Source organism: Trichoderma gamsii (assembly GCF_001481775.2).
Source record: "Trichoderma gamsii strain T6085 chromosome Unknown Scaffold_10.2, whole genome shotgun sequence".
In the NCBI taxonomy this organism is placed as follows: Eukaryota; Fungi; Ascomycota; class Sordariomycetes; order Hypocreales; family Hypocreaceae; genus Trichoderma; species Trichoderma gamsii.
The window spans coordinates 515,541-538,176 of record NW_020171347.1 but is presented as its reverse complement, the minus strand read 5'-3'; the positions used below and the strand labels follow the sequence as shown (position 1 = coordinate 538,176).

Below are 22,636 nucleotides of genomic sequence, written 5' to 3'. Positions count from 1 at the left end.
GCTCCGGTGCAAGGGCAAGCGATTTTTCCTTCTCGCCACGATGCTAACAAGTTGGATGGCGTCAGCATCAAGGATACGTTTAAACGGCGCCGCTGTGGCGTGTTTGCGAGGAGGTACTTTGAAAAGGGTGAAAATATCATCATTGAGCGTCCCGCATTCTCGTGCGGCGCTCATAAAACGCCAAAGGGGGAGAAATGGCCAGTTGCGGAAGACTGGTGCAAGCTGCCAGAGGAGACCCAATTGAGCCTTCAGAAACGTTTTCGCAAGCTGCGGTCGGTACCAATAGGCAAGAAGAAGCTTGGGTGGTATTGGCAAAAGAAGATGGAGAGATTTGTTTTAGAGTATGGATTCGCTAATCCCCAGAAGACAGAAGGGCACGTCTATGCCGTGGGATCCCACATGAACCATGCATGCATATCCTGCGCCAATGCCGAGCAATGGACGGAGTCTGGACCCCCGAACCGCATTCTCGTCAGGCTTGTCAAGGCCGTGAGAGGAAACGATGAAGTTCTCATAAACTACAACAATAAGGAAGGAAGTTCGTTGAGTTGTGCCAAATGCGGTCGACATGGCCTGAGGGGCCGGCTCGGAGATATTCGTAGAAGCATTTCTCGGCTGATTATTCGACCTGTCTAAACGAACAAAAAAATCAGTCACCACTTTTTGCAAGGGGACATGCAAACAACGCAAGTCAGAATTTTATTTCTAAAACGGCATACTGCTGATCGACTGCTCGTTCGCAAGACGATGAATTTTGGAGTCAGCGACAATCTGGAACCTGGAAGACGATGGTAGAGGCATCACGTATGCAGTTGCAAGACGCATCATGGCTGTAGCGAAGCGGGAAATGGTTTTTATGTATCAACAGCGCCTAATGGCTGGCTGTTTAATGAAAGCGAAGACAATCCTTCTTATTGTACTATCATAGAATTCATTGTCATCAACAACTTCAGTAGCGGCTTTCCTCCGTCTACTAAAACCAGTCCTTTTTCGCCCGAAAACGTCCGTGAATGCAGAAACCACCCAAGACCACAACCTCTTATTTGAGGGGAATGAAACGAGAAGAGTGAGTGGCACCAATACCAGGTCGACCGTGCTTGACAGGCTTGCTGTTGAGGGGGTCAGTAACAGTTTATCAATGAACCGAGGAGACTTTCTCTCCGCGAAAAAAGCCCAGTCAAACGTACTATGAGATAGAGAATTCACCCAGGTAGTGGCCAACCATCTCAGGCTTGATCTCAACCTGGTTGAACTCCTTGCCGGAGTAGATACCAATGACGCTTCCAATCATCTCGGGGACGACAATCATGTCTCGGAGGTGGGTCTTGACGAGGTCGGGCTTCTCGTTGGGCTTGGCCTCCTGCTTGGCCTTTCGGAGCTTCTTGATGAGGCCCATGGGGCGGCGCTTCAGACCGCGGTTGATCCTTCTGCGGGCACGGGCGTGGACGACATCTCGGAGCTGGTCAGAGGAGAGGTCGAGGAGGCTGTGTCGGGTAGATGGTCAGCGCCGTTGTTCTCATTAAACGGTGGTGAAGAATCATGTCCTTCTCGCTTCCAGGTAGTTGAAAAAGAGATGGTGGCGGATCTGGTTCGTCATTGCACAGGGTGGAACAAAGCAACGTACTTGTCAAGGTCGATTCCTCGGTAAGAGAACTTGCGGAACGCTCTTCTCTTCTTGAGCTCGGCGGCCTCCTCGGCGTTCTGTAACATTGAACAAATTTCGTCAGCGCTTCGTTTCGATATTTTTGAAAAAAAGTTTCCCCCCTCATCCTATCGCAGCGGCAGCGGCATCATCGACGTCCATCAATCTCTGTTCATTCCCTTCTTTTTCTTCGGATGCCCTGCCTGCCATAAGACGGAAGATGGAAAGCGTGAGGCAAAATAAAAACGTACGTATTCGGAATCAGCCATGATCGCGGTTGGTGTGTTGATTCAAGGAATTCGCTTATCGACGCGCAAGTATCGACGAGCGAATGTAGTAGCCGTGATGCGGAATCTTCTTGCAAAGAGGGCGGGCGGGACTGCTCGCTACTAATTTTCGGCCGTAGGGTTCATGCCCTTTGTCTGCAGTCAGGTGACCTTGGCGACCGAAAAAAGTTTTGGTGCGTTTTCGAATGTCTGTGGCGGTGCAGTGCGATTCGTGGCTTGACATTCGTGGCTTGACTCTTTTGGCTCGAGCCCGGACAAATTCCGGACAAGGAAGTCAGAATTCGGTCCGCCGTGTTTGGGTACGTACCTTTGCTCCGTGTCGCGGAGCCGACGCACCGCCCGCGGAGGTCCCCAAGTTTCGTCGTACAGCTCGTGTGTGATCTCGCCTCGTTTGCGTGTCACTCAGAGACGGGCTTCACGATTGCGTGGAATTTTCAGCTTGGCAAATTGGAGGCCTTTTATTCACATATTCCGCCCGCCATTCTGGGAAGCTGTTGGCGAAGCAGTGTTACAACAGTTACGCAATTTGTGAGGCTCGAGGCTCGAGGCCAAGACTCCCGTGTTCACAGTGGTCACATCAGCTCGTGATATATGCGACGCGATGCGTAACTTGACGGCAGTTGTACGTGAGGCTCATGGCAGGGCGCGCCAGCAGCATATACGAGTGATAGTGTGATATAGTCCAGGATACTGTACCCGAGCGGAGAGCAGAGAGAAAATGCCTATTGAATAACAAGACATTAACGGGAGAAGGGGAGAATGGGTGGGTCTTTTGGACAACGCCAAGAAAGCATACACGCATTATAAGGTCACGGACCTCGACCAGAGCCAGGACTCTTGGCTGGACGTGTTTGTAGATCCCATCGCTTCTCTTATGTCCAGCGCTAATCGTGGGCTATTAGTCCGCCAAGAGGCTCTACCCTCATCCTCCAGCGCCCAAGGGAGAACCCCCGGTTGATTCACATCGCTTGATATGCCCTCCCTCGGCAAGTTTCCATGTGCCCTCATCACTCTCCCAGCTTGCACCACGGCCCCATGTCTACTAGACGACCGCTACGAATTAAGCTATCCGACTTGTGCTGCAGCTCTTTCGCCGCTTCTTTGCCTTTGCCTTTTTTTTTAGCTCCACTCGAGACCCGTTGCGGGTGTTTCTAATCCATACTGCCTTCATTTCTCATCCACAGCTAACTGCCGCCTTTTGTCTTGGCATGGATACTATCAATACGACTCTGAGCGCGCAGCTGACAGCACGCCGCGCTCTTCTCTCTTTTCTTGGGAATTCTTTTCTTTTTCTGGGCCGCACGCGGGTGACTAGCATCTGGGCGGCCGGTTCCAGACTCTGCCGAGAAAACTGCCAAATGAGGCCCTTCGTTTGCTGGTGGCCCAACCCGAACCTGTGCTTGGGCCAATTCTCCAAAGTAAGCAACGCCGCCGAGACCTGCACCGCTGGATTGTAGGCTTGGCAAAGTCTCGGCACCAGTTTCGCCAACGCCATCCATTACAAAGTCGATCTAGTTAGCCTTTCAGAACAATGTTTCCCCCCCCATACATAACCCGGGGCTGGGAAGACTGCGTCGACGACTGCTGGTGCAACCTCCATTCCTCTATCTCTCGTCACTGGTGATGGAGACTTACAAGCCTCACGCCGAGCGCCCCAAGCACAGCTGAGACGACCTGGGCTTTTTGTTTTGCTTCACTTTATAGGGGGCGCATAATTGGAGCTGCCTCGTTTCTTGGCGGGGGTTCGCTCACTCACGATCAGAAAACCCTTTCGCGTCTGCGGCTGCCCTTTTGACTTTTCTATAAATCGGAAAGCCTCCGGAAACCAAACCCCCTGTAGATTGCACAGCCTTCGCCAGCTTTTGCCGTCTGTACGTCTCGTTCTGCTGGTGCATGAACGCGCCACTCTGCTTTGAGAACGGGGTCAGCCTGGGATTCGAGGCCGGTTGGTAATTGAGATAAAGTTATACGAGGTTTTCCAACAGACGCAGACACAGGGCCCCCAAATCTCGAACGTCTACCCCGTAGTCATCAATCTAATCGACGGAGCGAGCTGTCAGTTTTTCACCATCAATACACGTCTGCTTGTCGATCACAGCACCGTCTCGTATCTCTCTACTTTATTCGGTGGAGGCTGTTAGTGTCTCGGAGGGCACTATGTCTCTCACATTGTCAGCGCCAGCTACGTCCTCGACCCTCTCCATAAGCCCAGGCTCTTCATCGACTCTTCCGCCTACAACAATACCCTCTACATTTACCACCAGTACGACTGATGGCGGTCCTCCCATCACCGCCGGGCCCTTTCCCCCTATGACAACGCATTGGAGTCGACCTTTAAGCTGCACATGGACATATGTTGTCGATACCGACCTGCCGCCCGGCGTTTCAGATCCCATTGCCTATCTGGATCTGGAACCTCTTCCAGGGGCTTCGACTCTATCATGTTATCCGGACGGCATGTTCTTTGATGGACGCACTGGAGTGTTTAGCCCAGCGACCTGCCCCTATGGATGGACCACTGTCTCTGTCTCCGTAAACACCGAGCGGATGAAGACCGAGGACGAGGACGAGGTAACCACAACAGCTCTATGCTGTTCATCGTATGTTGAGGAAAGAAAATGACTGTGTGGTTGCTTGTACGCTAACTATTGACAGCGAATACTCTTGGGCGGGAGGGCACTGCAAGCGTCAAGTCCCTACGATTCTGGCTGTACCCATCATATATAACCGTACAGCAGCCACGTACGAAGTTTTGACCAATTCAACAACCACATTGTACAGTGCTACTATCGCCGTAAACACCATCCGCGCGCTCTTCAGAGAGCAAGACAAGCCACTCCTCGGTCTAACAGACGATGATGATATCGACGACCATAAAGATGACGACCAGGGGCTATCATTAAGTGCCAAGATAGGCATTGGAGTTGGCGTGGCACTCGGCGGCTTGCTCGCCATTGGGGCAGCTATATTTATCTTCATGTGGAGGCGAGAGCAAAGGAAAAAGGGTTCCACAGGTCGAACGTCGCACGAGCTCAGGGCCGTGCAGAGAGCACAAGGGCGAATGTACTCCGGCTCACACACACAGGTTCGTGCACGAGATTCCGAACCACCACCCGCCTACGCCTCCGAATCCGAAACCAACAACGCCGCTGATACCGATAGTGGGAGTACTGCAGTGACCCGAGGCGGTGAGATTCAAGTCCTAATAGCCCAAAAGGCTGCTATCCAACGACGCATTGAAGAGCTGGAGAGAGTTTCAGGGGAGGAAAGTCGAGATGGTCCTCAGGAGAGATGAGATGTTGGTTTTATTTTCTACGTTTCTGGAATCTTGTTTTAATCCCCTTTGATTCTTTTTTAGACAGGATTTGTTTATGATACCATCAATGTTACGGGGCGAAGCAAACAAGCCGATTAGTTGACTCTATGTTGACCAAATTGGTGACATCGTGTGGTGATAGATTGATAGCAACAGAATAGCTCATATACTCGGATATAGATGAGCTAGCTTACTCGTGTTTACAGATAGATTACAAGTACCAGGCCAAACAAAATAATTGGAGCTATAAAAAGGAGACCAAAAGATACGAGGTTTGGGTGCTGATATGATGTGAACCTAGCAGGTACCTCCAATAGGCAGCACAATACTGACCCCTGACCATACCTATCTCGCACTAATCACGCTTGGGCTTGGAATGATCGTTGCGGATAGGGCGAAGTGTTGCTCAGCACTCTATTCGAACCTTGTACACCGCAAATAGGGACCAGAGATGGGTGTGATCTGACTAAGGCATGCAAGCTTGAACATGCTGGTCGTAGGCAGCGATGATCGTTCCGGCCAGCCGGGACCGCGAGCCTTGCCGCGATCCTGCTTCGAGAACAGCTTACTACTATTTTGACTCGCCACTGTACTTGCTCTACTTACTAATGCCGCATTTGCCTGATTACCTCTACTTTTACGTCCAAGTCCAATGCATTAAGCCCGATACAATGTCCATAGTAGCATGATGAGGGTTCTCGTCAGGCTCAACGGGCCGCTGTGGATAGCGTCGGAAACCAAAGACCCACCCCCAAATCTCTGGAACCGTATCGGCGCCGTTATGTAGTTACCTAGAACCAGGCAGTCGCAAAAGCGTCTTGAAAATGTAGGTGCCTACAATCTCAGGTCATGGATCGGCCAGCAATTTCAGGTTCCAACCATTCGTGATTACACAGATTGCAAGCAAATCTCAAGAGCGCCGCCACTTCTGCTCTGTCGAACGAATTAAACGGATTCGCTAAAGCTAAACAGCAGCTCAGCATTCTATCCCAGCGGTTCCGAGCTTCTCCAAATGCGCTATTTTAGCGCCTTGCAACTTTGTTGTTGTCCATGGGGGGCTGTCTGTCGCAGGGACAAAACGGGTTGGACTTTGTTCATCAGCGCCAGACGGTTGGGCATGCAGGTACCTCCTGTCTTGTCAATCCATCCCCGCCAAGGAAAAAAAATTCCCTATCCCACCAAAACCACTTTATATAAAAACTCCACCGAGGGGACCATCGCTGGATCTCTCTGCTCACGGCTGGACTACCTCTTAACTTGCCTTTGCTGGATATTTTTGATATACTAGTACTTTGCGCATATTTCTGCAATATCTCTTTACAAATTCACGCCTTTTAGAAGCATCACTTGAACATTATTCCAAAATGAGGGGTGAAGTAAGTATTCATTCCCCGGCGCGCATATCGCTCTTGTTTAGTGCTATGATATCATCCCACTTCTGCGAAATGCGCTCGCGATGCGACATGATCAGCGGTCAACTTTCTACGCCCAGCCACGCCATACGCTCGGTTTTTGCCAGCCTTTGCTAACTCGAACCTTTAGATTTTGCACCTTCATGTTGGCCAAGCCGGTGTCCAGCTTGGCAACGCAGCTTGGGAACTGTACGTGAGCCCCTCCACATATAGGGGATTAATAAGCGCTTCGGGCGTGATGCTGATATTCTCTCGTCGCATAGCTACTGTCTTGAGCACGGCTTCGGCCTCGACGGCCGCGTAGATCCCAACCGCAGCGAGGATGTAGACTACGGCTCGTGGGACACCTTTTTCACCGAGACCAGCGGCGGCAAGCACGTGCCTCGTTCAATATTCGTCGACCTCGATCCCTCGCCCATCGATGAGATTCGAACGGGCGAGTATCGCCAGCTGTTCCATCCTGAGCAGCTGATTAGCGGAAAGGAGGATGCGGCCAACAACTATGCTCGCGGCCATTATACCGTGGGCAAGGAGATGATTGATACTGTCATGGACAGGATTCGTCGTGTTACTGGTGAGTGCCGCGAGGGAGTAATGGCTTGATGACTATGTTTTATTCGATCTAGAAGCTGATGAGCCACGCTACAGACAACTGCCACTCCCTTCAAGGTTTCCTCGTATTCCACTCGTTTGGAGGCGGTACCGGATCTGGCTTTGGCGCGCTCATGCTGGAGCGTCTTGCTACCGACTACGGCAAGAAGACCAAGCTCGAGTTCACCGTCTATCCTTCTCCTCGTACTTCCACTGCTGTTGTCGAGCCCTACAATGCAGTTCTGTCAACTCATAGCACCATCGAGCACTCCGACTGCACCTTTTTGGTGGATAACGAAGCTGTCTACGAAGTCTGCCGAAGAAACCTCGACATTGCCCGCCCTTCTCTCAACCACCTCAACAACTTGATTGCCCAGGTGGTCAGCTCCGTTACTTCGTCCTTGCGATTCGACGGTGCGCTCAACGTCGATTTGAACGAGTTCCAGACCAACTTGGTTCCTTTCCCGCGCATTCACTATCCGCTGGTCAGCTACGCTCCTGTCATTTCTGCCAAGAAGAGCTCCCACGAGAGCTTCAAAATCCAGGAGCTCACCCTCCAGTGTAAGATATCCCCCCTTTGAAAAGTATTCAATCTAAACTGACAATCTTGTCCAGGTTTCGAGCCTCAAAACCAAATGGTCGTGTGCAACCCCCAGAATGGCAAGTACATGGCCGTTGCTCTGCTCTACCGCGGAGACGTCGTGACTCGTGATACCAACGCCGCTGTCGCCATAATCAAGCAAAAGTCCACTTTCCACATGGTCGACTGGTGCCCTACCGGATTCAAGGTCGGAATCACGTACCAAAGACCAACCGCAGTTCCCAATGCCGCTCAAGAAGGAGGTCTCGCCGCCGTCGACCGCTCCGTATCTATGCTCTCCAACACCACCGCCATCGCCGAGGCCTGGTCGCGACTTGACCTCAAGTTCGACCTGATGCACAACAAGCGTGCGTTTGTGCACTGGTACGTGGGCGAGGGCATGGAAGAGGGCGAGTTCTCCGAGGCTCGAGAGGATCTTGCTGCTCTTGAGAGGGATTATGAAGAAGTCGCTTCTGACTCTGTCGAACCTGATAACATGGAGTACTAGAGCGGTATCTTATGAGCCCGACAAAGACAACCAACATTTTGCGCCATTTATGAAGAATTGAAAAGATTGCTTACTGTTTTAATGAAACACTCTGCTTTTGAGATTTTTGAAGGGAAAAAAAAACAATTTGATCTATTTGGAGTCGGATTAGATGAGACGGTCTGCTATATCCTCTCTTTCTATTTCTTTCCTTCTTTTTTTTCTCGACTTATTTGCCAGTTGTCTTTTTTTTTTTTTATTAATCACTAAATTGTATACGTTTGGGAGCAAGCAAAGCGAAAAACTTGATACCAATATCCCCCCGAAAATTTTCTTTCATTGTATATAGTATCTTATCTCTATTATTGCGGCCTCTGGGGACTGACTACGCAAATGGTCAGGTAGTTAGTTAGCACTTGTTAAAAAGAAAACGAATAAACGGAGATGGAGGCAAAACTTTTGAAGCTTGTTTTTCTTTTTGCATATGTGCATGGTTTTCAAATATTATGCACGGCGTGCTGACCGACAGCTTGATCATTCTGCTGTTATTGGACGGAATTCTGTATCCTGCGCCTCTGTGACGTGGCATTGGAATACCTGTTTAGCAGAGTGGCAATGGAATACTAACTTGTATCAGAAATATGCAACGAAGTTGTGCCACAAAGCACGCAATTTTCAACAAAAGGAAACATTTACAAAACAATTGTAATTGTTTGACAAAAGCAAAGAAACAGATTAGACTCTATTAAGGCTCTTCATAGCCTTCACATTAACGACGACATCGCCCTTTGGCTGTTGTGGGAGAGGGGTACCCTGTAGTGCTTCAATTTTTTGCCCGTTCCAAACGCCTATAATTAATTTCTATCTTTTTCTGACCCTCCTGCAGTAGCGGTAAAATACACAATCCTATCCAATAAGTAGCATGGAGGCCAAATGAAAACAGCCAGTGCTCTAGCCACTTATACAGTGAAGGAAGAGGGGAAAAGCAGATTAAATCGTTCCATGTATACGCTTTTCCCCCCTCTCCATAAAGCCCGGCGGCGTCCGCTGCCCTCTCACATGATGAGGTAAGCACAGGTCTTCTTGGTAGGTTTTTCCCACAGACTACCTGCAACCCGTGCTATAGCCTCTTACAAGCTAAAAGGTGCTTCAGAAGCAGGGAAAATCAACTCACACCCGGCTGACGTTCCAAGGCAAGGATTTGAACCCCATTTCCGTTCGTCTTATTACTGCCTTTTCTCTAGCCTCACCGCAATGCTCATTTCTTCTGCTGCCACGCCGCGGCCCTTCTGGCGCCTCGGTGCTGGGGCCGTGCTGACTTGCCCTTTTTATTTTTCTTACCCAACTTGAGGTCCTTTGGTAGACCATCCTTCTGAGAGGCTCTCCGCCCCTCAAAAATTATACGCTCCGGAGTCTTGATTTCACCACCAGCCCCAACGTCCTTTGCAGCAGATGAGAATGACCTCTTCTTGCCGCCAAATCGCTGTTTTGCAGCCGCAGACCGGCCCAGCAGCTTACGAGTTCGCCCAGCGGCGGCCTGTTCTTCTGGCGTTGCCTTGGGCTTGTATTTTGTGCTGCGGCTAGCGCCGTCGGCGTTGTCTGCCTTGGACCTGGCCCGCTCTGCAGCCAGAGCCGTCTTGCGCGGGTCCTTTGCTCTTGTTACACGGAGGGCTCGAGGAAGCATTGGGGGAAATTTTTTCTTGTCAAGCAAAAGAGCAGCCTCAACATCATTGGCATCCTGCAATGGCTGGTTAGCAAACAAGGTCCCAAATGTTTCAAGAAAGCAGGCCCGCGAAAAGGGACATTCCGGCATCTGCCGATCAAGGACTTACATAGAACTGCACGTAGGCGAAACCCTTGCCTACTCTGGTCTTTGAGTCCCGTATAACACGGACATTCTCGACTTTTCCTTTGGTACCAAAGGTGCGCCACAGGCCTTCTTCAATGTCCGAAGGCACCTTGTTGCGCTTCTTCTCGACTGTCTCTCCGTCGGCTTTCGTGTTCAAGACGGTCTCGTCGTCAACGAAGCCAAGGTTTCCGACGAAGACGCAGCTGCGATGGTTCATCGGGCTAGGATGTGCGACGCTATCTACTCTGATGTGGCGGCCCAGGACTTCAGTGCCGTTGAGCTCGGTGACCACTTTCCGAGCAGCCGCAGGATCTGAAAACACTGCGTACGCATTTGTGGATTTTGTGGTGGCGTCCATCAGGGCCTTTGTGATATAGGCTGCGCGCTTGGGCATGGAACCAGTTGAAAAGGCTACAGAGCGGAAACGCAGAGACTCAATCTTTTGTGGCGGTGATGCATCCTTGTCCAGGACAGAAGCAAGATGCTTCATGAGTTCCTTCTTTGCCGACTTGGATGAGATGGCTTCCGTGGCGACATTGCCCAGAAAGACGGTTCGAGCGGCCTTTTCCACTTCGGATTGCTTGCTCTCTTGTGTGAGAGATTCGTGCACGGGAACTTCATCTTCTTCGCTGGCTCTCTCCTTGACATCTTCGCCCTCTCCTTTCTGGCGCTTGCCAGATGGCTCTGATTCATCATCATCGGCAAGTTTAGCCAGATATTTCTCTTCTAGGTCGTCGTTGTCTTGCTTTCTCTTGCGCTTTCTCTCCCGCTTCGTCTTGCCGTCCTGAATGTTGTCGTTGGCCTGCTCTGCCGCATCCACCGACATGGAATCCTCGTCTTTGGCATCATCGTCTTCGTCATCCTTTTCCTCAGCAACATCGTCGTCTGCTTCCTCTTCATCGTCATAATCGAGTTCTTCGCTGATTTCAGAGAGCACTTCGTCGTCGCCACTGTCATTGGCATCCTCTTCGTTTGTTTTCTCGGCGCTTGAGCTTTTCGGCTTGGGCGGTGCTCCAACTCGAGGCTGTGAGGGCACCTTCACTGGTCCAGCCTTAAAGGTATGTCAGCTCTTGACCTTGTTTCGAAATTTTCCTTATCGCAGCCAAAATAGAGATCGGCGAGATACTTACGCTGGATGCGAATAGTGCACTGAGCGTGGGGTCAATGGCCTTTGAGGCAGCGGCCAACGCATTTTTTCTGCGAGAAAAACGAAAATTAGCCAGACATGTCGACATTCCCAATTGCAGAAAACCTTACGATTTCGCCATAATTATTTGTTGGTGGCTCAAGATGGCAGCTTTCGGCTGGCGCTTCACAAAGTTGCGACGGGCGCACTGAAAGCGACAAAAAAGTTCAGAGCAGCTCTAAAAAATTTGGGTCCCGCCGCCGGACATGCAGCGGAACAATGCGTCATTGGCCTCGCTGCCCCCAAGTCCCGGAAAAATGATCGCGTTTCTGCCACCGCCTGCCGCTTTTGCGCCAGAGGTACTGCGGCACTTCTGCCACTGTACCTTTAGCGCTCCAAACGCCTAGGTCCAGCGGCCGAGTGCGCGAGGCGGCGCCGACCTTGTCTTCTTTACTCCCCTCCCCAGCCGATTCTCTCCACACTGCCACGATCTTGCCCAGGCTTCACCAGGCCAATACAGACGCTGCGGACGCTGCTGGAGCTCCAGCTTGACCAGCGACATTTTACCACACCGGCTTTCGCTCTCAAAACCCACCCCGCCGTCGCCGTCTCAGCACGGCGCCGCCCGCTCAAACTCTTCGCTAGACCTGTGGTGGCCGCGCCGGCCCTGACCAGGTGATCGACTGACGGGAGCTGAAGCCACCCTTCACTGCTCACGTCCCGCTGCCGACATTCTCCTACAATCTGCAAAGGTGTGTTGCTCTGCGCCATCGGCAGCACAATGGCAGCGACGGCCTCGGCGTCGGCTGCGTTCCCCCCCGTGGCTACGGGCGGCGACCTCGAGGACAGCAACATTTCCAGCCCTCTCAGCGAGGTTGACGACAAGGATGCGAACGACGAAGACATTGAGCATATGCATCTGGACAGAGAACACCTCAGTCTCGGCCCAGAAGAAATCCGGGTCAACGACCACGGCGGATCCGACTCTGACAGCGCCCTTTCCGACGCAGGGTCTGACGTAAACTCTGAGGCCAACGATACCGAAGCTGAAACCCTGAGACTCTATGACACACCGCAGGCCCAGAGGCACCGTGATGTCGGAATTGAGCGCTTCAATGACGCTGAGCCCTTTGAGCACACTCCGAGCAAGCTCCGCAGGGCACTTGTCAACGGCGACGATGACTCTGCTTCTGCCTCTGGCTCCGACAGCCACAGCCACAGAGACGAAGACGAAGAAGACGACGAAGACGAAGAGAACGATGACAACGAACTGCCCACAAAACCTGTAATGGTAATTGTGAAGACCGAGGAAGATGCCCGTCGTGACTCGCAGGAGCGGAAGCGGAAGCGATCTGCCGCCCTTGAACAATCCGATCTGGAGCAGCCGGTGAGGAAACGCACAGGCTCAATATCGGCTGCCAACGGAGATGCCGACGACCATCTCGCAGTGGGAGAGGATGACGCGACACCGGCTGCGAATCTCCCAAGCGGAGTTCCGTCTCCTGGGGACGAAGAGGCTTCTGCCACAAATGGAGATACGCCGCAGGACGACGAGATTCCCGAAGTATTAAGAAAGACCAAGCGCAGTGGCTCCAAACGAAAAAATGTCATTGCAGATGATGCTGACAGCGAATCTCAAGCCGAAATTCGTGACGAGCAGAACGACACTGCTGTGGAAGACGAGCCCGAAGCCGACCACGCCGAAGAGGAAGCGGAGCCCGAAGCTGATGAAGAGACTGACGCCGCAGCGAGGAATCTGGAAGAGTGTAAGTTTTGCTGTTTCCTTGAGATGAACTCCTGCTAATTGGCAACCAGTGGAGAAGAAGCAAGCTGCCTACCGAGATTGGACCCAGATCGAAGAAATGTTTGGTATTTTTAGGGATCGGTAAGCTAAAAATTGCCCTCTCCGTGCGTGTTATGACGCTTCGCTCACACTTGTCCCAGACTTTACAAAGATAGGCTACAGAGACTCGAGGAAGAAGAACAGTCGCTGCATGCCCCAGAGCCTACACACCCTGAATACCTCAATATGAAGCAATGCCTTGATGATCGGCTAGAGCAGAAGCTGCAAGCTATCAACAGAGAGCACGAATACCGACTCAAAGCCCTCGAACGGCGCGCAGTGGCGCAAAGAGCTCAAATTTGGGGCCAGTACTTCCAAGCCGTCCGAGAGAAGCGAGAATACGCTCTGGAGGGTCTGAATAGGCAGTGGTACGATGTCCAGAGTTCTCGGCGAAGTGCACACAGCTTGCCAGACTATGGCCTACTGTTCCCCAAAGATCCTGCACAGCGTGTCAGGAATGCGATTGCCTACAACACCGAGGTATCGACACTTTCCGGTCTCGCCAAATACGAAGGTTTCCCGGCGGGACCAGAGCTTCAAGGGGCATCTGCATCAGAGCTGGAAGCTGATTTGGCCGCCATGGAAGTGAGTGTGAGATTCTCCATAAAGCTGGCTATTCTTTGAATTTTCGCATTTGCTGACTTGCATATCAGCGAACCCGGCGCGTGCGACACAAGCCTTCGATAAGCCATCTTCGGGAGGAATATCAACCACCACACTTGACTCGCCTCGACCCGGCGGGAGAGCAGTTCGTCAAGAACACACCTTGGGCGAACCCAAACCACTCAAGCCATAAGTTCTACCCGCATCCGGTTTCGGCAGAAGCACGCCCCGAGGCTGCTGCATCGGCTGTTCCTGCTGGTCGAACGCCTCCAAACGCGCCTCCAAACGCGCCTCCTCCTGCAGCCGACTCCAAGACAGCCCTTGACGGCCCGGGAGCAGCTCGATCACCTGCAGCTCTCTCTGCACGACTATCTGAATCTCCAGAAATGACGCGGAATCTCTTGAACCCAGCGTCTCACCAAATGAAACGAATGGGCAGCATGCCAGGACTCAGTCGCAGCTCAAAAACAGCAGCGGCTTGACGCCTGTCCACTCCCTGCATCGCTCAAGAATAAACCGCCCAATCGGGCTATGGCATGAGGATTTCTGCGTTCAGATATTAATGATACCCAAGATCAAGGCTTGTCATTGGCTCCTTGTAAGGGAAATGCGGCCTATGTTTTCTTCTCTTCTCTTCTCCTACCCTCTTTTCTATTTTCTTTCCCCTTTTTTTTCTTTGCAGCAGGTCATGTCTGTATATGTGTACATGCGTATTTTGCCCTTGAGAATTCAGGTTGGGTAAACGGGTAATAAAGATATGGCGGCGTTTTCATGTCCAAGTTTTAGGAAGCTGGCACTGGCGGGAATGGATTGTTTGTTTTACGTGGCAGAAAGGAGGTCTATAACTTTTCTGCAAGGGTGGCTTGTTTTTCATATTATCCTACAAATAGCAAAGGACGGCAAAGTATTTATATAGTTGAATGCGATTGCTTGGAGTTTTTTCTGATGTATTGGAGAGTAAAAGCATAGAGTCATCTTGAATTTTGACTAGTAATATACACAGCAAATCTAGCTGACGGATCGTAATTTGCAACGCCGAAGCGCCTCTGAAATCTTTTGACATGTCATTCTTCCATTCCTTCTTGCCTTTTGTCGTAGTTTATCCTAATTTCTTATTTATTTAGCCTGGGCCGGCTTTCGAGGCTCGTCGGGCACCTTGACGTCGGCGAAATCGTCCTGGCCAACGGCATTGATTGTATAGTAGTCTGTAAAGAAGAAATCAGCGCGAGCGCTCGATAAGATCGGTAAAGAGCATGGAAAGAGCTTGACACATTGAATAAAACATACAAATCCCCGAGACAAGCGCAAAGAGGCCAAGTCCTGTGGCGGCGTTTCTGAAGAGATATGGTCGTCTGGCTCGGACGAGGGCTGGGCCTTGCCGCAGTCGCCGGTCGTAGTAGGTAGAGTGAGACCTGGAATGAGTTTGTCAGTTAGCGATGCGCAATTCTGTATAGTCAATAATTCGTATGAAGGGAGAACAAACGCCATTGCTTGTATGTCGAGGGCCGAAGCTGGATTTTTCCTGGGAAAATACAGCAAGTTATTGGGATCAATGCGCCGCTTCGAGGCCGAAATGGATCGTATCATGCCATGCGCCACAGAGTGGGATGAGCGCTGTAACAAAACGGCATTTCCCCGGCTAAACGCTTTTAGCAGCCTCGGGCGCCTAAAGCTTGGCGCTCTGGTACAAGTTATAGAGCACGTTTGGACGCTTCTTCCAGCAGGGATCAGCCACTTTGGACCCGCGTCACGTTCTCCGTCGCCAAAACCTTCGCAAGCTCGCCCAGGCACTCCAAGTTAGCAAAAGCCAATCAACATACACTGCCTGCCTGCTATTTCCCCAACATCAACATACGACAACCCCCTCCAGCGCCATTATCGACCGGCGCCCCATCCGATTGTTGCGAAGCCGTGCGACGAGCTGCGGTTGGCTGGAAGTGGGAGATTGGCGCAGGGCATGACGATACCAGACGACTAGAAGAAGAAAAGATATATTATGCCAGTAGCCTAGCCTTTTTGTCGCGCGACCTCAATGCTGCATCGCTATTCCGCAATTTTCTCCGTCTGATGTTGTCCGCTTCTCTGTGCCCGCCATTCATATCGATTGCCCACTGAGAGATTCACGACTGCCCAGCCACCCATCTCGAAGCTCTTTAGCTCGACGTCATGGCTGCTGCCGCATCCTCCCTCTCAGTGCCAGACCAGATTCGCCAGCTCAACGATGCGCGCAAGCTCGTCCTAGGCGATGTCAAGTACTATCCCAGCGTCGTCAGAGGAATTCTCCCCATCATTGGGCCCCAGGCGCCTATAGAGCTGCGACGATGGGTCACGGACTTTCTGGCCGAGGCCTTTGCTACGCCCGCGCTGCCAAATTCAGAGAAGGAGACGATACAGCCATACGTGTTGACGACGCTAGAGTCGCTGATTGAGCAGGAGGTTGATCCGCAAGTGCTACGGAATGTGATACAGACGGCAGCGAGCATTTATCCGCTGGCCATGAGGTGGATGTTGGTGGCCTCTCTTCCTAGCTACTGATGTGGGAATGCTATGATTACTGACTATTCTTTGCTGGCAGCATCAACAACAGCTACGATACCGTGACGTGGGAGCGGATGGTGAGTATCAAGCAGAAGATCCTACAGATGTGGGATAATGTCCCACCGACGGTGAGGATATGCTGCATAAAGTTTGCTCAGCGGGTAGTGCTGGCGCAGAGCGTTGCCTCGGGGGCTGAACATAGGGTAAGATATAAAGGCCCATCCCAAAGTAAAGCAGAGCAAGTATTCTCATCGTTCAATGTCATTCTAGTATGGCGGCGGCTTGGACGTCTCTTTAGACAAAGTACCACCCAACCACCAGACGCTCGATCCTAGAAATCTCGAGGCTGAAGCGAGCGGGCTGTTGGACCGCATGCTGAGTATCCTTCAAGGGAACAAGTAAGCCTTTTCTCTCCCCTTATCCTCTTCGTGTCTGTGTTGTACATACGGCCTGTACGCTACGGGATTTTGCAAGCGCGGTGCTCACCTAGTTTAGCGATGGCCTTCTAGTAGACGCAACTTTGAATTGCTTGTCCATTATGGTGCGGACTCGCCCAACTACATCAAGTCGAATTCTCAATGCATTGCTCAGTTTCAACCCTCTACAAGCCGCCAACTCGCCATTGACCCCAAAGACCAAGGTGATGATCAAATCCATGGAGAAAACGGCCCGGTTGCTATTGATTCACCTGACTAAGCGAGACCCCCATAACCCAATCGTGCCTAGAATACAGCAGCATGTCGAGGGCACAATGCGTATGGTGGCCGAGCTCTTTGACGGTGCCGGGCGGAAAAGACCACTGGAGCCCAAGCCGCAAGATGGATATGATGTCAAGCGCCCGCGGATTGAAGCCTCCCAAATCCAGATCCCCCCCTTGGGCCCAGGTCCCCATAGCCTGGCCGATGTCTTTACCCTCATTGGCAACGATGGACTCAAGTTCTTCGACGCCTCTCAGGTTCCCCACAGCCTCGTAGCCAGAATCGCTGTGAATACTTTGTCTAGGCTGGATCCCCAGGTCCTAGCAAAGGCTGTAGATGGTGTTCGCGGCCGACTGGAGATGCTCAACAACAACCCTCCTCCGGAGCTGAATCCAAACACTGCTCCTCTCGGCGTTGAAGAAGACGAAGACGACTATGAGCCAGACTTTTATCAGGCCGAGGATACGGAGCAGATCTTGAACAAGTTGGATAATGCGCCGGCACCTGCTGCAGCTGAACCTATAATAAGCTTCGATGATACCCTTGGGCTGAAATCTTTTAGCCTTCCTCAGCCACAGCAGCTGACGCCGGAGATGGCTCTCAACGCGGGCAGTGGAACAGTGACAAGAGTGTTGGACATGATGAAGTCACTGGAAGAGCCGAGTGTAAAGAAACAAAAGGCTGGCTTCAACCGGCTTGCGGCAAGCTCTGAGAGCAGAGACTCCTGGATGACCATCTTGGCGCGGTTAGCGACACGATCATCTGCAGGCCTTCAGGAAATATCAGTAAAGGGGGAGGCGGACGAATCGACTCAGTCACCATCCCTCAACAACAGTATCCGGGAGATACTTTACAACTACATCATGGAAGACTTTCGCAACCACATCGACGTTGCAGTATCATGGCTCTGCGAGGAATGGTACAACGACAAGGTGCAGATGAAAGCTGGCGGAGACCATCCGATGTACTACGAGAAGTGCACGCTCCGACTCATTGACGGATTTCTCCCTTACCTACGCCCGCAGGATAAGGTTCTTACTCGTTTCCTGAGCGAAATTCCCGAGCTGAACCGAGCGATTCTCTCTCGTGTGAAGCACATGTGCCGTGATCCGAGTGTGACGCAACTGGCATTGACTAGCTTGCTGTACTTGGTGATTATGCGGCCTCCCATTAAAGAAGCTGCGCTGGACGTTGTTCAAGATATATGGACAGACTGTATGTGATGTTCTCCTTTCCCTTCTTTCCTTCATTCAGCACGCGCATATATACGCCTGTCAATAGAGAGATGAAGCTAACATTTGGTACAGATGAGGATGCTAGGACGATGGCAGCCAAGTATTTGACCAAGTATCGGCCGCAGTTCATAGAAACTGCGACAAAGCGCGAAAATAACGATAGTCCCGCATCCGCACCGGGTGGAGATGCAATCGCCGCATAAGAACCGGAGTTTATCACTTTGCAGTGTATTCTAGAAGGAAGAGGGCCGGAGGTTATGCCCATAGTTCGAACTATGAGAAATGTAGCAGCCATAGCAGCTGCATCAAACGAATAGGCGTTGTTTCAACTTTAGATGGGATCATCACAGATTGCAAGGGCAGGCCATGATTGGACAGAATAGAGGCCGCGGAACAGAGACGGAGACAGAGACTTTACTGGTTATAAGTCATAATTATGGCGTAGAAATTAGTGTACACATGAAGGAGACATCAGGCAGGCAAGCAGCCATATATGTTCACTGCTACGGGAATACGAGAAAAGATGGCGCGGATATCCGGGATGCGAGAGAGAAATGTGTATACAAGGGTGCGAATTTCACAATGGGATGAATGCTGCCAACAGTCAAAAGTGTAGGTATTGCTAGAAGGTCGGAGATGGGATTTTGTATTTGGACAAAATTTGGCGAGCGGATATACCTAGGTGCCTAGTCGCTGCGAAAATACCATTATGATATGGAAGAGATGTTTCATTTCTCCCCTCTTTCTTCTTGTCTTCTTTTCGCATATTAATTCGGTAACGAATAATTTTATTACGTTTTTTTCTATACTAAAAGCAAATAACCCTCTCTGAAGAGATGCTTACGAATGTTCTTCTGTTAGAATGATGGAATGGGTTCCTGTTGTTCACCAACGAATAATTAGGCAGGGCGCCCTGTAGCTTATATCTCGCTAGCGAGGCTTAGGCCATGCAAGGAAAAATAACGACACCGTTGGATTGCCAACTATTGATCCAAGACAGTAGCAATACCCCGTATTTCGTTTCTCGTATAAGTAACAGTACTATGATACTAGTACATGCCTACAAGGGCTGAATACCTTACGTATTACTCGCACTATCTACCTAAGTACCTAGGTAGTGCATGAAGTAGGACGTGTGTGTTGACATCATCGCGACGGCCCGTAATAACATCATGGCGACGTTCTATTGGAGTTGCTGCTCCCGCCTTTACTTAAAGCGCCACCGTTGCCTGGTCAGCGGCTGCATCTTCCGGATCTCTGTCCGCAGTACCTCTCCAGCTAACGGCGCAGTGATACGTGAAGCCTCCAAAGGACAAAGCGAAAAGCCCTTGCAGCAGTAATTTTTTATTGAGGCTGGATTTCTAGACTGCATGTAGTAGTTGGTGGAGTGGGCTCAGTGCTGATTGAAGAGACGGAGAGACAAAGGCGGTAGAGACAACATCTTGGATGAGCAGGTAGAACGGTAGAAGGGATTCATTGTTTTCTTTTCTTTTTTTTCTGTCATCAGAGCGTGACGCTTTTTTCTTTGGTGCAGTTTGAGACTCCCCTTTTGAGACTATCATGCACCTTGCTGCTATTAATACATGTACTTAAGACCCCTTTGACCCGGGATATACTATGTGTTGAAGCTGGCTTTCATCACCCAACAGCTTCCATCTGTTTGTTTATTTTGCCCAGGGCTTGATCTGTATTCTTTCCTCTCTCTTTGCGGAGAAGCGAACGCTATTATTACTGTCGTCACATCCATACCAATCCCCAGTTCAGCTCATCTCATTCCATCGCTTCAGCTCTCCTCTCCCTGCAGAACAAAACCCACCCCGGCTCGTCATCCAGGGTCTCCCGCCGGCTCCGCGGCCGCTGACTTGACAGCGCAAGATTAAGACGACGGATCGGTTTCATTAGTGCTTGCAGCATAACCGAAACGAAACACGACTGGCAGTTTCTCGAGCCTCAGATAAAGGAGGGCCCGGCACTGCATAGCATTGATCAGATCCAGATACAGTACGTAATCCATCATAGACATGGAAGACAAAAAGATGCTGCAAAAGAGTCCCCTTCATCGCCTTTCGAAGCAATTCTTCGCCAATCGCCAAGCTCCATCTCCAGGTATGCTTTTGTGTATTCTCTTTTCTTTCTTTTCGCCTTTTCGCCTTTCTCTCTTCCCTTCTTCGCCTTGTCTCGCCTCTGTGCCCTTGCTTCGCTGCACGTTGACGCAGGTCCTCGCTGCCAGGTCCAGTTTTTAATGAGTGACGGCCAGCGCGCTGCATTGCCGCTCATTTACGCGAAAACGAGCGAATGCTTGCCGTACCCACCACTCATATTAATTGCAGATGAGACTTTGTGCCAAATAGTGCTGCGCTCGCTGCACAACCGTTGGATCTTATCCCACACTTGCACACTGTACTGGACTGCACTGCACAGATCACATCTGCAGCAGCCTCCACCGACGCCATCTTTGCTTTTCCACCATCACACTCTCTTTCTATTCCTACTTACTCAGCCGGGTTCATTCGCTAATCCCGAGCCGCCACAACTCGCAGCCCTCTCACCCTCGCTAGATGATTCTCCAGGCACGAGGACCTTAACACCAGCTTCTGCCGGCACCGTCAACGCCATGCCGAGTCGTGCGGCCTCCGTTTCAAAGCAGGCCTTGGCCCGAACGGCCACGATCCGCAGCGTGCCCAGCGTCGAGGGCTCCGAGACGAGTCCCGAGAGCAACCTCGCCAGCGGCCTCTCCAGCAGCGTCAACAGCAAGGCCAGCGCCCTGTCCGTCACAGCGTCCAACGGCGCCCAGATTGAGAGAGCACCGTCGCCTGCGGCCAAGCCTGATGTCGGCAACGCCGCCAACGACTCGTCCGCGAATTCAAATAACGCCAATGGCCTCATGCCGAGGGTTGTGGAATCGACGCCGCCCCCCGAAGAGACCAGCGGTATGGCAGAAGGGGACCAGGACAACCACGATAGCGCGCAGTGGGATTCGACAATTGGCAAAGCCGGCCTGGGAAAGACGGGTCGAGTCATCAACAAACTCGTCAGCGACAATGAAGCCCTGAAGCGCGAGATCAAGATTGAGCAATTGCGAGCGGAAGAAGCGAAGCAGGCGGCCAAACTGGTCGAGGACAAGATGGAGCGCATGATCAGCGACTACGAGAGCCGGCTACTAGAAGCAAACGTCACCAAGACGCTGCTGGCGAGAAAAGAACGACAGGTCGAAACACTGATGGCCACGGTTGATACCGAGAAGAAGAAGACGGTGGCGGCCCAGGAGCTGGAGCGAAACTGGAAAGACGAGATGGAAAAGGTCAAACGCGACGCCAAGACACAAGTAGACGATGCGACAAGCTACGCGCAGCTGATGGAGGGCCGGTACAATGCCATCTCCTCTCATTGGCGCGACCAGGGCGACGAAGTCAACAAGGCCATCTCCACCATCAAGACCGAGATCAACACCATCGTTGACGAGCGCAAGTCGGACGACGATAAGATCCAGACCCTGCGAGACTTGTGCGAGCAGCAGGACAGCAACATCCAGAAGCTACGGCGCGAGAAAGAGGACATTGCGCGATTGTTTGAGCAGTACAAGGAGACGCAAGAGACCGATTTAAAGGATATGAAGGAGAACGCCAAGAAGACGGAAGAGGAGCAGCAGAGGCTATTAGACGAAGCTCGAGAGACGCTTCACAAGTTGAGATGGGCCCTGAATGTCAAAGAGAACGTCCAAGGCGCCCAATAATGAAGCATTCAACCAGTACCACTTTCTCTTCGCCCACGCTCTGCTGTTCTCTTGCATTTAACCCTCCCAGGGCTCTCTTTTCCCTCACGGCCACATTTCTCTTGGCGTTATTGCTCTCTATTTTTTCAATCTTGTCGGTCGGTGCATTCTCATGGAGGCTCTATGCTAAATGGCTTTTTCTTACTTGCTCGACATTTCTTTTCTCCCGCTATACTTCACACCGCCTTTATACAATACACAGCGACTTTATATAATGATACCACATCTTCTCCGCCTCCCTCCCATCGCCTCTTCCATTCTCTCTGTTTTCAACAATTGATTCTTCTTCTCAATTCTTTTTGTCCTTTTTACTATTATTGTCTTTTATACTCTTTTTTTTTCACTCGCTGCTATAAATGTTTAAAGAAAGCGATAAGTTGGTTGTAGACAGGATATGATGTTCCTCTTCCCCTCGTTTTATTTTTTCCCTTCTATTTTCCATCTTCCACCTTTCGCATGTTAGGGAAGCCTTTGCTATTACGATACACTTGGCGTTGGATGCATTTAAACCAAGAACAAAGAAAAGAAGAAATATACATCGTATAAATCTCTACTGCTTCGCTGTATTTGGCCGTTAAGGGACTCCACCTTGTTATAGCCAGATACTGCGTGCTAGATACTAGATGCTAGAACGAGAAGAGATTTACCTGCGAGAGA

At 51.1% G+C, this 22,636-nt stretch overlaps 10 protein-coding genes across 10 annotated transcripts; 6 read left to right on the top strand and 4 right to left on the bottom strand.

Annotated features, from left to right (window-relative positions):
* Window positions 1–1,039: 1,039 nt before the first annotated feature.
* Window positions 1,040–1,911, bottom strand: TGAM01_v203785 (40S ribosomal protein S15; the record flags this gene model as incomplete). Its single annotated transcript, XM_018803907.1, has 4 exons — window positions 1,040–1,109; window positions 1,188–1,484; window positions 1,625–1,701; window positions 1,894–1,911. The coding sequence occupies 4 exons, from the start codon at window positions 1,909–1,911 to the stop codon at window positions 1,040–1,042; spliced, it is 462 nt and encodes a 153-aa protein (XP_018662958.1).
* A 1,202-nt stretch (window positions 1,912–3,113) lies between these two features.
* Window positions 3,114–3,529, bottom strand: TGAM01_v203784 (hypothetical protein; the record flags this gene model as incomplete). Its single annotated transcript, XM_024549282.1, has 2 exons — window positions 3,114–3,440; window positions 3,479–3,529. The coding sequence occupies 2 exons, from the start codon at window positions 3,527–3,529 to the stop codon at window positions 3,114–3,116; spliced, it is 378 nt and encodes a 125-aa protein (XP_024405987.1).
* A 557-nt stretch (window positions 3,530–4,086) lies between these two features.
* Window positions 4,087–5,224, top strand: TGAM01_v203783 (hypothetical protein; the record flags this gene model as incomplete). Its single annotated transcript, XM_018803908.1, has 2 exons — window positions 4,087–4,529; window positions 4,585–5,224. The coding sequence occupies 2 exons, from the start codon at window positions 4,087–4,089 to the stop codon at window positions 5,222–5,224; spliced, it is 1,083 nt and encodes a 360-aa protein (XP_018662959.1).
* A 1,385-nt stretch (window positions 5,225–6,609) lies between these two features.
* Window positions 6,610–8,336, top strand: TGAM01_v203782 (tubulin alpha chain; the record flags this gene model as incomplete). Its single annotated transcript, XM_018803909.1, has 5 exons — window positions 6,610–6,621; window positions 6,788–6,846; window positions 6,921–7,231; window positions 7,306–7,809; window positions 7,864–8,336. 5 exons carry the CDS (start codon window positions 6,610–6,612, stop codon window positions 8,334–8,336), a joined length of 1,359 nt encoding a protein of 452 aa, XP_018662960.1.
* A 1,237-nt stretch (window positions 8,337–9,573) lies between these two features.
* Window positions 9,574–11,432, bottom strand: TGAM01_v203781 (nucleolar protein 12; the record flags this gene model as incomplete). The annotated part of the gene is made up of 4 exons (XM_018803910.1): window positions 9,574–10,053; window positions 10,148–11,215; window positions 11,295–11,361; window positions 11,422–11,432. The coding sequence occupies 4 exons, from the start codon at window positions 11,430–11,432 to the stop codon at window positions 9,574–9,576; spliced, it is 1,626 nt and encodes a 541-aa protein (XP_018662961.1).
* Window positions 11,329–11,502, top strand: TGAM01_v203780 (hypothetical protein; the record flags this gene model as incomplete). Its single annotated transcript, XM_024549281.1, has 1 exon — window positions 11,329–11,502. The coding sequence occupies one exon, from the start codon at window positions 11,329–11,331 to the stop codon at window positions 11,500–11,502; it is 174 nt and encodes a 57-aa protein (XP_024405986.1).
* A 569-nt stretch (window positions 11,503–12,071) lies between these two features.
* Window positions 12,072–14,218, top strand: TGAM01_v203779 (hypothetical protein; the record flags this gene model as incomplete). The annotated part of the gene is made up of 4 exons (XM_018803911.1): window positions 12,072–13,056; window positions 13,106–13,175; window positions 13,235–13,718; window positions 13,787–14,218. 4 exons carry the CDS (start codon window positions 12,072–12,074, stop codon window positions 14,216–14,218), a joined length of 1,971 nt encoding a protein of 656 aa, XP_018662962.1.
* A 634-nt stretch (window positions 14,219–14,852) lies between these two features.
* TGAM01_v203778 (hypothetical protein) lies at window positions 14,853–15,323 on the bottom strand (the record flags this gene model as incomplete). The annotated part of the gene is made up of 3 exons (XM_018803912.2): window positions 14,853–14,941; window positions 15,024–15,148; window positions 15,220–15,323. 3 exons carry the CDS (start codon window positions 15,321–15,323, stop codon window positions 14,853–14,855), a joined length of 318 nt encoding a protein of 105 aa, XP_018662963.2.
* Window positions 15,324–15,902: 579 nt separating this feature from the next.
* TGAM01_v203777 (hypothetical protein) lies at window positions 15,903–18,410 on the top strand (the record flags this gene model as incomplete). Its single annotated transcript, XM_018803913.1, has 5 exons — window positions 15,903–16,243; window positions 16,312–16,477; window positions 16,545–16,672; window positions 16,770–18,187; window positions 18,280–18,410. 5 exons carry the CDS (start codon window positions 15,903–15,905, stop codon window positions 18,408–18,410), a joined length of 2,184 nt encoding a protein of 727 aa, XP_018662964.1.
* A 2,411-nt stretch (window positions 18,411–20,821) lies between these two features.
* Window positions 20,822–21,940, top strand: TGAM01_v203776 (hypothetical protein; the record flags this gene model as incomplete). The annotated part of the gene is made up of 1 exon (XM_018803914.1): window positions 20,822–21,940. The coding sequence occupies one exon, from the start codon at window positions 20,822–20,824 to the stop codon at window positions 21,938–21,940; it is 1,119 nt and encodes a 372-aa protein (XP_018662965.1).
* Window positions 21,941–22,636: the final 696 nt, after the last annotated feature.